Here is a 13,726-nt window from a genome sequence, read left to right as displayed (position 1 = left end):
AGCCGTCTTTCTCTTCTTTTTTTTTTTTAATTATAATCAACACCTCTAACGATGAGTTAACATCTGATGTATTAAAGTCTAATTTTGCATAATTAATAATGACTTTGGGAATAAATCTGCATAAGTTGTAGTTGGGTATTAAAAGTGCTAATTAAAAATACTTGAGGAATTAAAAACCCTTTTTCCCCCTGGTTAGGTGGTTATTTAAACAAGAAGAAATCCTCCAACTAAGTTTGTTTTGGGTATAAACTCTCAAAATAAGTATTTAATGAAAATAATCCTTAAACTAACTTTGTTTAATAAATTAAACCCTAGAAGATCATAATTACCATTAATACCGCCAAATCTTTAGTTTAGGGATTTATACATTAACGAAACAAAGTTGAGAACTTTTACCATTAAAAATAAAATAAAATCAAAATTTTATAATATTATCTAAAATTAGTAACTTAAATTTTCAAAATTAGAATTTTTAATTTTTCTTGTAAATATATGAGTTTGATGGGTTTTTAACATATACGTTATATATGTGTAAATTAAAAATGTAAAAGGCCAGAAAATATAGTAAAACTTATTTAAATCCGCCGAGTTCAGCTTGGCCATCCGTCGAGCTGGATTGGTTCAGCTCGGCGGATGGCCGAGCTGGTCGCATGGTCGATCCAACTCGGCCACCCTTCGTTAAAACGGGCATAGCTTATGCTAGAGGATGCTGATTGACCTCATACTGGTGATATTGGAAATTACTAAAACGGTGTGCTTTGTATATGTTGTATTTTGAATTTTCAAAACGAGTATAAATTACTAAAACTATTTAAAGTCTCACATAAACTTTTGTGATCACTGTTTAAATTATTTTCTATAATAAGATACAATGATAATAAAATCATATAAATAAATAATTTTATTTTAATAGGTGTTTATGTTAATATATATATATATATATATATATATATATATATATACTTCACATCATTTAAAATTAATTATATATCATATACGATAGATAAGATTGATTGTTTGATTTATTTATTCTAAAATGATTGCGAATAAACAAGAGTGGTCCTTTGATTTATATGTGCAAGCCAATTTGTTACATAATAGTAACTGATTTTTTAGTTATTTAATATATAATTATTATTTTATTATTTCATAATATGCAGAAAATATATAAAATAAGTATTTATTCTGCACAAGGCGCATATCTTAACCTAAATATGTATCTCTTTAATAATTTTGAATCTTAAACATTTTCTAAATCTAAGGCCAAAATAAAAGAAAGAAATGAGAATAAACTCCAAAGTCAATATTTATATCGAGCAATGACCAAAATGACACAAAAAGGAGAAAACTATCGAAGATAGATAGGATTGATACGTGAACGTAACATTCTCATAACCATAATTAACTTTTAAATCGCTAAATCATGATATAAAACCGAGCGGACATTGTTTCATTGTAACCAAATAGTAGGAACGAGATTCTTCAGCTTAAATATTATGTTTTTATGCGATAAATAATTTTTTGACCTAAAATATTTTTAAAAATGGGATCAGTTCATTAGTAAATAAATTATGTAATTAACAAAAAAAAGGTTTTAAAAAATTGTTTAAGAGCCAAATATATTAATTCGATCAATAATATAAATTTTTTTCCATACGATATTTTTTAAAATAATTTTCATATAAATTTACCATACGCAAGGCAGATGTCTAGTATAGTGTAAAAGAAAGTAGAGGAACCGAATAGTACACTTAAAATGCAGTTTTTGGTCGTTATAGCCAGGAATGAGTATAAAACTGAACCAAACCAAGACAAACCGATCCAAGCAGGACAAAACCAAACACATTTTTTAAAGTAACTGAGTGAAGTTTTTTCTATTGTTAGTAAATGGTATTTGATTTTATGTTGTGATTTATAAATGGATCTTTGAACTAAATTATAACTAAACCGAGCATACACGGAACCAAACTAAATTTGGTTGAACCGAATAACCTAAATTGAGATTGAACCGAATCCTAAATCTTAACAAAGTGGCAGCCTCTTGTTATGACGATCAAAAAGGGTAATTTAGACTTTGAGCTTCGAAGGGTTATTCTGCAAATTATATAAAGTAAGTTGACGAAAACGTAATTTTAAAACTTCTTATCGTAACCCCCTTATAAAAGCTTGTTCGCTGAACACGAACGAACTCATAATCAGTCATCATGTCAAAGTTTCTGGGAGCGATCGATGGAGCTCAAACTATTCCGGAGAAAATCGCTGTAATCCAGGCTTACTTGAAGAAACTCGAAGATGCAAAGAAGGAGAGGGCCGAGTGGAGAAAACAGCTTGAAGAAAGGGCGAATCGTCTTCAAGAACAGAGAGACGCACTCAGAGATCGGAGAAAGAAGATCGAGGACGAGAAGAGAGAAATCGAAGATCAGAAGAGAGCGATCGCTGAGCGTAGGAAAGCAACCATGACTGAAGATCAGAAGAAAGCACTCGACGACGAAGAGAAAGCGGTGGAGGAACGTGAGAAAATAAACCAGGAGCGTGAGAAAGAAACAGAGGATCAAGAGAATGCAACTGAGGATCAGGTTAAAGAAGTCGAGATACAGGAGAAACATGCGGACGATGTTGATTCAGCACAAGATGCAGGTTCTTCTTTAATTCTTCTTCTTGCTTTCTCGTCTGTTAATGGTTTCTCAACTTTCTCTTGCGTTTCTTGATTCGCAGAGGACATTCTTCTCTCGACCACACTTCAAAATTTGGTTAACGCTTCCCCTCCGCTCCCACCACCGGCAACGGCTTCGCCGACTGTCCCATCCGGTTTCTCCGCTCTTACACCATCGAATCCAACGGCAGCGACTTCTTCGAGTGGCCCATCCACTTCGCTCGGCCTTGGACCACCGGCAACGACTTCGTCCAGTGGCCCGTCGACTTCGCTCACTCTTGCATCACCGGCTCCAACGGCAACGACTTCGTCGACTGGTCCGTGCACTTCGCTCAGACTTACACCACCGGCTCCTCCGGTATCTTCTCTTCCGGCGCCTACATCCACCTGCAACCCACTTCTTACTTCGCCGAGGTTCTCCACGTTACCACCACCGGCAGCGGCTTCGCCGACTGTCCCATCCGGTTTCCTCCCTCTTACACCATCGAATCCGACGGCAGCGACTTCTTCGAGTGGCCCATCCACTTCGCTCGGCCTTGGACCACCGGCAACGACTTCGCCGACTGGTCCGTGCACTTCGCTCAGACTTACACCACCGGCTCCTCCGGTATCTTCTCTTCCGGCGCCTACATCCAGCTGCAACCCACTTCTTCCTTCGCCGAGGTTCTCCACGTTACCAATTTTCCCGCCCCGTAACTTCTCCCAGCCCCTATTTGTAGGCCCACCTATTGTTCCTCTTGGCCCAAGAAACGTACCCAGACTTTTCTGGACGGATCAGCTGATGCAGGCTTTTAATGAAGCCATTGAAAGTCTTGGTGGATTAAACAGTAATGATCTTCCTCTCTTCCCTTTATTCTTTTTATTTTCATTTATTTTCCTCTATTTTACTCATTTAAGTTGTTAATATACTCTCAGGTGCAAACGCTAAAGATGTTAAAAAACTCATGGAAAACCATGATGTCACAGAAAGTCAGATTTCTAGTAAGATTCAAAACCTGCGGAGGAAGCACCCTAGAGACGATGATGGTGGAGGTTCTTCTTCTGCAGGAAAAAAACTCTGTTGATTTAGATTGTCGCTAGTAGGATTTTGATATGACTCATGTTCGAGTCAATAACTCACTCACTATGGAGTTATTAGTTCACACATTTACATGTGCTTTATTTTCTCTTTTCTTTTTTTCCCAATGTACTTTGAAATATGTACAAAAATACATTTGATGTCACTTGATGAATAATAAAATACTTCTGTTGTTTGTTTGCTTACCAATGTATTCTTAATATTTCTTCGATTCCACCGTATCATGTTTCTTTTAAATACTGGACTAGTTCATGCATCTATTATTTTATTGCTATATTTTTATTTTATTTCTAGTTGATTTTTTTTATTGCATCTATTATTTCATTGCTATATTACCAGAGTAAAAAGGGATGTGCATTATTTAGAAACTATATTATGATATTAGAAATGCGTAAGTTGAATGAATCCACATTTGTCATTTGCCAGTACAAAATTGAATAGCTAATATATAAACAACTGCATTTATTTGAAATCAGAAAAAGAATTCAAGGTACTAACTGGATGGGTATAGTCTAAATTGTATATTTTTCAATTTTAGACAACTATTTGACCAATTATTCAGAATATATATACTGTATACAAGCAATATAAGAAAATAGTGATCCTAATTTTCGTAGATAAAACATTAATTTTTCAATAGTTGGTCAGTCCTGGTATACATGAGCATTACATATAGTGTATACTATATATTAGAAATGGGTAAATTAAACGAATCCATTTTATTTCCAAGTATATATTGAATAACTAATATATAACCAATTGCATTTATAAATACGAAATCACAAAAAAAAAAGGAATTCAAGGTACTAATTGGATGGTATAGACTAAATAGTGCGTAACTTGAATGAATCCAAATTTCAAGCTTTGATTTGATTATTTTATTAGATGATAGAAACATTTTTTTATTTTTTTGTTCTTTTATTTAAATATATAATAATGTTTTAATAAATGACTACGTTGACAACATGATTCTAAAATCATATAATATGATTTCAAATTAAATAATTATGCTTTTTTGGTATAAAATCAAATAAACTGCAAACCGGCAGTATATAAGCCGAACCGAACCAAATTAAATATGAATTTAGAATGGTAGTTGTATTTTAATAACCAAAAAACCAAAAAACCAAAAAAACCGAACCGAGCCGATATCCGGATTGAACACCCCTAGGTTTTACCATTAAAAATCTAAGAAATTCAAAAAAGTTCAAAATTTTGTAATATTATCTAAAAGTTAGTAAATTAAATTTTCAAAATTATCAGTTTTTTTTTTTGTAAATATATGAGTTTGATGTGTTTTTAACATCAAGGAGCTGTTATTGGTTTATATATTCTGATTGATTTATAAATCCATATAGTATTTATAAATCCAAGTAAAATATGCAAATCCGGAGGTTTTTCCTCGGATTTGAGTCTTTGTATTTTTAACAAACAAATCCATTCAAATCCATTATAAAATCAAATATATTAGTAAATCCATACGATTAAATAACACTTGATTTAATATAGAATTTATGAATCATTAAACCAATAACACATGATTTTAATACATATTTTAAAATAACAGAACTAATAACACTAGATTTTGTTCAGATTTTCAAATGCATTAAAATACAACAACCAATAATCCTTCACAACACTATATATGTATAAATAAAAAATGTAAAAACTCAGAAATATAATAAAAATTATCAAAAGATTTATTATTACATTTTTATTAGATAAGATATAAATTTTATTATATTTTATTGTTTTTTAATTTTTAATTTAATAATTTTACTACAGGTAAATCTTTAGATAATTTTTATAATATTTTCTGGATTTTACATTTTTAATTTATACATATATAATGTTGATGTTAAAAACATATCAAATTTCGTATATTTACAGAAAAAAAAATTAAAAATGCTAATTTTGAAAATTTAAGTTACTAAATTTTAGATAATATTATAAAATTTTGATTTTTTTTTACTTTTTTCTATTTTTAATGGTAAAATCTCTCAACTATGTTTACTTAATGTAGAAACCCCTAAATTAAAGATTTACCGACAATAATGATAATTATGACATGTTAGGGTTTAACTTTAATTCATTAAATAAAATTAGTTTGAGGTTTTTTCGTTAAAACTTAATTTGATGAGTTTTACCTAAAACAAACTTAGTTGAGGGGTTTTAACGTTAAAAGTCTTTTAAAAAAACTTGATTCATATCCGATCTGAAATATAAAAAAGATTAAATGAATCTTACATGGTTTATAAAACATATCCGAAATCGAAATTTTATTAGCCGAACACAGACACATAACTCAAAAAGTAAAAAAAAAACCTAAAAAAATATTTGAATGCCCAAATTAATATGCAATATAAATATATACTTCAAATATCCAATTTCATATTTATTTTGATATGATATCTAATAAAATTTATTTGAAATTTAAATAAGTATATTAAATACCCAATTCTATATAAATAAGTATTGTTACTTATGTTTTGCTTTTAAATTTTATATTTTACTTCGAGAATATCTGCATCGAACCGATATAATCCAAATTGAAACGACCTATAGTTACTTTATAGGTTTTAAGATGTGATACAAATTAAAACCGAAACCTCTGTTTTATATATAAACCTGATCCATCTATCCTATACTAAAAGCCAAATATAAAAGGATTATAGGCTGCCACATCACCAAAAATAATTAGCCAATCACAACATTTCATCTGAACACGTCACATAGGCTGAATCACATTCTGTTACGTTTGGGCCTTTGGTGAGTATTTTTTTATGGGTTTCATTATCAAGTACTCTCTCCTGCGATAAAATTACAATTACGGATTGTATGTTTTTGTTGGGCTTTCTACAAGGGATGGCTGGCCCAGTGCCATGTGTAATCAAACTTCTTTGTTTTCAACGCCGCATTCTATGAAACCTAATTTCATCTTCTCTATCGTAAAACAAAACTGAGCAACGGAATCACCATGATTTATGTTGAAGCCATAAACTCGACATTTAATCTCAATAAAGTCTTCCCCCACTACTTCTCATTACATCAGAAACTTCGATCTCTTCAGATTCTTAACGATTTAGAGGCTATAAATAAGCGTTTCTGGCTTCATGGTTATCACAGAATCATTGATTTTTCCTACTTATAACTCAAACACAGAACGGCGAGAACGATGGCTGCTTCCCAGATCTCCCTTTCCGAGTTGAGGCCAGGTCGTTGTGCTTGGGTCGTTGTGACAGGCCTACTCAGATTTTGAGAAGCTATGAATGTTAAGAAAAGTGGTGAACTAATGGGTGTCGATATGTTTCTCTTGGATGATCAGATAAGTTTAGAAGTTTTTTGTATTACGTCTTTGTTGTCATGCCCTCAGATTCTAGGTTCTCCTATACTAAAAGCCAAATATAAAAGGATTATAGGCTGCCACATCACCAAAAATAATTAGCCAATCACAACATTTCATCTGAACACGTCACATAGGCTGAATCACATTCTGTTACGTTTGGGCCTTTGGTGAGTATTTTTTTATGGGTTTCATTATCAAGTACTCTCTCATGCGATAAAATTACAATTACGGATTGTATGTTTTTGTTGGGCTTTCTACAAGGGATGGCTGGCCCAGTGCCATGTGTAATCAAACTTCTTTGTTTTCAACGCCGCATTCTATGAAACCTAATTTCATCTTCTCTATCGTAAAACAAAACTGAGCAACGGAATCACCATGATTTATGTTGAAGCCATAAACTCGACATTTAATCTCAATAAAGTCTTCCCCCACTACTTCTCATTACATCAGAAACTTCGATCTCTTCAGATTCTTAACGATTTAGAGGCTATAAATAAGCGTTTCTGGCTTCATGGTTATCACAGAATCATTGATTTTTCCTACTTATAACTCAAACACAGAACGGCGAGAACGATGGCTGCTTCCCAGATCTCCCTTTCCGAGTTGAGGCCAGGTCGTTGTGCTTGGGTCGTTGTGACAGGCCTACTCAGATTTTGAGAAGCTATGAATGTTAAGAAAAGTGGTGAACTAATGGGTGTCGATATGTTTCTCTTGGATGATCAGATAAGTTTAGAAGTTTTTTGTATTACGTCTTTGTTGTCATGCCCTCAGATTCTAGGTTCTGATTACAAATATCCTTATTTTGCAGTCTTCTCTCATCCAAGCATTTGTATCTGTTCATCGGCTGAACACTTTCCGAGAACTTCGGGAAGGAGCTATATATGAGCTTAGTGAATTTGATGTGACTAAAAGCAACAATCATTTCAAGCTTTGTGATTCTGTTGTGGCTATCTCGCTAAACAAGTTTACAAAGATGGTCGAAGTGCCTGCAGTTGCTAATCCGATCCCTACTGAGATGTTCAGGTTCTGATCTGCTGAGCAACTCATGTCGTTAGGTAATACTAACGTTGAGCTTCCAGGTATGTCTTCATCTCTACTCCATCCGACGTCCCACCAGTTTCACCTGAAAGGAATCCACCGAAGAAGGATCGAAATGCATAGACTTTGAAAAAGCATATATGAGGAACTAAGCCAATGTGTTGACATACATTTTGTCTTTTGTTCCTCAGTTTATGTTGGTACAGTTGGTCCACTATCTAATTTATAATTTTGTCGTAGATGTTTTTGTTTCTATTTGCTTGACATTGGAAGTTTTTAATTTTACTCTTTCCTTATTTTATAATGAACCCACTCTTATGGAATACATGACTTGAAACATAGATGAAACATATAAGGCTACATATTACAACAATCACTCCAAATCTCTTAACAATGCTGAGATAGTTGTGGGGCTTAAGGTCCATTTCTTTGTTGATTTGTTGATTTATCCAAAAGATTTAATTAATTAGTTGCAGTTGTTGTTAGTGATTGGTTCTGCCCTCATTATAAATCTACTAAGAGCTTAAACATAGCAGCACAGTGAGAATTTAAACATTGAAGACTCGAGAAATAAGCAAAATTATGGTTATTGTAAACAGAATAATAGTTACAAAAGTTAGTAACCTTTAAAAAGTTTCGTAGATTATATATTATGTATGCTTCATATTACTTCATGTTACTGTGAATCCACTATTGGTTTGGACTGTGATGATTTGTGGTTGTATCATATGACCAGTCTGCATATGACCGTGGATATCTTTACTTATTCATAAATTGATTTTATACAAAGATAGCTATTGCGGCGTAACATTTCCTGCAGGAAACTATTAGGGCCACCATGAGTGAGAAGATGCTATTAATATTAAAGCGGTTTGAAAACGGAAATGACATAAATTTATAAATCATTTTACGAATAAAAACTCATACAGCATCATATCATTTTCAAAAGACGCCAAAATTATCTTTTTTTCATAATTATCAGCTTAGTACAGGCTATTGTTTTAAATAGTAAACATTCCCTCGAAAAGAAATAACATTTGAAACATATTGCCTTTAGGCCTCTTCAAACCTTCGTGCGTCACTGGATATAGAAAAAAAGCATAGAAATGCATAGAAAACGGCAACGCGTGTCAGGCAACCAAAAAAGCATGTTTTAGCTGACACCTGATATCTATAATCTGGTAGGGCCAAACCAGGGGAGAGAACAAAAAAGAAAACGAAGATGTAAGAGAACAATAACCTCCATGAGTCTCTGCCACGATCGAAGAAAGAACATATTAGTTTTTTTCGCCGGTGAGTTGGTGTTTGTTCTTTTGGCTCTTTACTTTCTCGACAAAGCCAAGTCTACCTCTTTTTTACGTCTCTGAGTTCCAAATTTTTTTCACCTATATATCTCTTTGTTAATAACTTTGCATAAAATAAGTACGTATGTACTTCGGTTAAAATGTATACTGACATATGCTTAGAATAATTAAATAAAGATCCATGTAATAACTTATAGCATCATAAACTTTAACTTCTTACTTTAGCGAACGAAAATTACTACTTACAAACTTATGTTAACTCGGTATCAGTTATTATGCTTTAAAAAAAAATGTTAACTTAAGTTAGTCATATGATATAAAGAACGTGAGGCAACACTTAATAAGAGAATGGAGGATCACACAGAAGCAAAAAATTGGTGGAGGAGAAAGGTATTATCACATACATAAATTCTGCAATCGCAAATCATTAAGAGACAGTAGATAATCTACGTATGAATCTAGAAATGAGAGGCGAGAAGATATAAACTCGCATGGAGAAGATTACTAACATGGAGTTAAGCTACTATTATCGAACCAAAAATGGAGTGTAACTGAAGAGATACTAACAAAAAAAAGAAAAGGCTTTTAGAAAAGAGAAACTAAACACTTAGAAAAGATCACTAATATAAAATGCACCACACAAATAAATTGATACTTTATTTATTTGTGGAGGATGAGAGTATATAACGATTAATTATTTAAAATAAATAAAATTTTACGAGCATCCTTAAATCAATGTACTAAAGTGAAATAAAATCAAAATATCCTCATTTTTCTTTGGATCAAATAATATTTATTAACTTAATTAAAAGTGTTTAGTCTTGAGTTACATAACGCAAGAGCTAAATATGACTTTGCCAGTGACTCCGCTTCAACATTAGACAAACGAAGAATAATCAAAAGAACACAATTGAAATGTTATACTGAAATAGAGGATTATCAAACACGATGCCACTGACTCAGAACGAATATCCTCATATTTTATTATGAATATTTTCTTATATCCCATAAAATTGGTATTACATATACAAAATTGCTTCCAATTATATACTAAAAACGAAATCATGTTTTCAAATTATTGTATTAAAATAATTCTAAATAAATATTATTAAAAACTAATGTAAACATCTAAAATATACACAAAATAAAAAGACCACTCTAAGACAAAACTTAACGAAGTTAAAATGCTCAAGAGCCTTGGAAAATGTTTTATAAATATGTTTAATGAAAAACATTAGCAAATTATTTATTTTTTTAAAAAAATTACCATAATACTTTGATTAAAAAATGGTGAAAATTATTTTTTTCACCAATAAATATTAAGAATACCAACGGATTTCGGATAGGTGAGAGCTTTTCATTTCTCTTCTGCTCTTTGATTTTTATAATTTGTTAATGTTGTATTGCAAATAAAAGTATTACTGTTTAATAAAATATTATCCATCGTTTTAGATGTTATGAGGCTGAAGAGAGGCGTGAAGACGGAAAAAAACATCCTATTAATTTCAAAGATACGCATGTGTTATAAACCAACATCGATATATATAAAACTGTAGGTTAAAATTATATTTTTACAAAACAAAATTCTGTAAATTCATTAGATTTTAAGAAAACTATACATTTAGAAACATGCATTAACATTAATGATCTATTTACGTATTTTTCAGTGACAAACCCGCCCGTAGGGCGGGCCAAACCCTAGTACTATACTAAAAGGGGGATATAAGCTCCTCTTAGAGTGTCCACGTAGGCACAAAAAATCGTCCAATCAGAGAGTCCGAAGTTGCCACGTCATCTCATTTATTTTTTTCGTAAAAAATGAAAAACAATGCAAAGGAAAGGATCGAACCCGGGTTAGTATGACATAAATATAGAGCAGATACCACTAAGCCATTGAAACTTTCTTGGACACATATACAAGAATCACTAAATATGTAATCACAAACTCTTATGTACATTTACAATAATATGGATTTAACTTTCAAGACTCTGATACTTTGTTTTGTAAAACAAAATAAGTAAGTGACTATGCTAATATATTCTTTGAAAGTGTGAGAACATTGACAAATACGAAAAAGCATAGATTTTTGTTTTCGTGACAAAGTTAAGAATTTTGTAAAAGTAAGTTTAACATATAAATTTTCGTGACAAATATGAAAAAGCATAGATTTTTGTACAATTTTGACAAAACAACTCAAAACATAGTTCTCTAATGTTTTAATAAAATATTATTTAAGAGTGCAATAATTAAATATATCAATTCAATAAATTTTGTAATTTATAGACAAAACAATAACACAACAAATTTTGAAACATTTGTTTAACCTATCGATTTCTTTTCATGAGAATCCAACTAAACAAGATAAAAAAAACAATTAGATTTATTTAATTACCATTTTATTCAATTTTGATTAATTTCAAATTGTAATAATGTATTTTTTTGAAATTACAAAAAAATAATGTTCTTTCTTTATTACACTAGCATTATATATAGATTCCATATACACAAATAAATATAATATAACAACATAAACTTGCTTTCCCCGATTCATATGAAAACTTTTTAAGTTATCCATCAAAGCAAATTAATTAAATCAATCAAATTGTTAGAATACAACAAATTAATATATAATTTTATTTTAAATTAAATTATTTAAAAAGTGTATTTTCATTAAAAACAAAATAATAAATAAGTAAAACTGATTTGATGGTAATTTTTATGACATATATATATATTATGTGAAAAAAATATAAGCTGAATATGAAAAAAAATCTTAAATACAAAAAACTCTAAAATTAACAAAAAAAACTAATAAAATTTAAAATATGATATCAATTGAAAGCTTTTTAGACAATATTAATAAAATATTTAAGCGGTAACTAGACAAATTTGATTTTTTTTGCCAGCCAAAAATTTATTATTAATTAGCATAAGTTATTTCAAGATCTTTAAGAAATGATGAACTTAAATGATATATGAACTATGAATATTAGTACTTTGTAAAGCTGACTTAGATAACACATCTGCACATCATTTCCTGTCCTTTTTGATTCAGTTTTGATATTCAGATTGGTTTCTTGACTGTTAAGAAGATTGATAATTGTACAAATGTCTCATTCGAATATTATATGTCTATAACCGAATTCCCAACATGAGACAACTTTGTTTAAAAAGTAAATAATTTCATTTTTCTTATATTATATAATAAATATATATTATTTACTAATAATAAAAATATAGTTATTCATCTATCACAAATATCTATGCAAATATGTGAATCAAGTACAACAATCAAACAACATAATGATTTCCACAAAGAAAATGTTTAAAATATATTTATGTTAGGTAATCTTATTTTATATTATTTAAATAATGTAATACAATATTATACATTATTTTTTAGAATTGAGAAATACATATATATCAGTTAGACAAATTAAGCGATAATTAGACAAATTTGATTTTTTTTGCCAGCCAAAAGTTTATTATTAATTAGCATCAGTTATTTCAAGATGTTTAAGAAAAGATGGACAAAAAATAGGATGGATATAAATAATATATGAACTATGAATAGTATTTTGTAAAACTGACTTAGATAACACATCTGCACATCCATTTCCAGTCCTTTTTATGTCTAAATTCAATTTCTTCAGAGCATTTATTCCACAAAGAGATCGTATGAGATATTGTTTGATATTCAGATTTGTTTCTTGACTGTTAAGAAGATTGATAACTGTAAAAATGTATCATTCCAATATGATATGTCTATAACCGAGTCCCCAACATGAGACAAGTTTGTTTTAAAAGTAAATAATTTTATTTTTCTTATATTATATAATAAATATATATTATTTACTGATAATAAAATATAGTTATTCATCTATCACAAATAACTATGCAAATATGTGAATCAAGTACATCAATTAAACAACATAATGATTTCCATAAAGAAAATTTAAAAAATATATTTATGTTATGTAGTTTTATTTTATATTTTTTAAATAATGTAATACACTATTATACATTATTTTTTTAGAATTGAGAAATACATATAATATCTTATCCGCGCGTAGCGCGATTAAAAAATCTAGTATTTATAAATTTTGCTAGAATGTGATTTAAGATGTGATACAAATTAAAATCAAAATCTGAAATATTCAATCTAAACTCCGGCGGATATCCAAACGTCCAAAAACCTATTCACGAGTATTGGGTGGAATTTTTCGAATCTCAACGAATTTAAGATTTTATCAAAATCTCGTAGGTCCAAATAGATTTTTTTTTTTGTTTTTTGGTAACTTAAGTC

General features: G+C 30.3%; 1 protein-coding gene across 1 annotated transcript; it reads left to right on the top strand.

Moving 5' to 3' along the window:
• Nucleotides 1-1,490: 1,490 nt before the first annotated feature.
• LOC108871900 (vegetative cell wall protein gp1-like) lies at nucleotides 1,491-3,916 on the top strand. The gene is made up of 3 exons (XM_018658930.2): nucleotides 1,491-2,637; nucleotides 2,716-3,480; nucleotides 3,569-3,916. Exons 1-3 carry the CDS (start codon nucleotides 2,205-2,207, stop codon nucleotides 3,715-3,717), a joined length of 1,347 nt encoding a protein of 448 aa, XP_018514446.2. The 5' UTR covers nucleotides 1,491-2,204; the 3' UTR covers nucleotides 3,718-3,916.
• The last annotated feature ends 9,810 nt before the right edge of the window (nucleotides 3,917-13,726 follow it).

The sequence above is a fragment of the Brassica rapa genome, chromosome A05 (assembly GCF_000309985.2).
Source record: "Brassica rapa cultivar Chiifu-401-42 chromosome A05, CAAS_Brap_v3.01, whole genome shotgun sequence".
Classification (NCBI taxonomy): domain Eukaryota; kingdom Viridiplantae; phylum Streptophyta; class Magnoliopsida; order Brassicales; family Brassicaceae; genus Brassica; species Brassica rapa.
The sequence above is the reverse complement of the archived record's forward strand: the minus strand, read 5'-3'. Positions and strand labels throughout refer to the sequence as shown.

Bases quoted from the DNA above. Each gene is read 5' to 3' on its own strand.
- LOC108871900 (XM_018658930.2), top strand. From the start codon at position 2,205: ATGTCAAAGTTTCTGGGAGCGATCGATGGAGCTCAAACTATTCCGGAG. The intron at 2,638-2,715 runs GTTCTTCTTTAA...CTTGATTCGCAG, and splicing joins TGATTCAGCACAAGATGCAG to AGGACATTCTTCTCTCGACC. The intron at 3,481-3,568 runs GTAATGATCTTC...ATATACTCTCAG, and splicing joins AAGTCTTGGTGGATTAAACA to GTGCAAACGCTAAAGATGTT.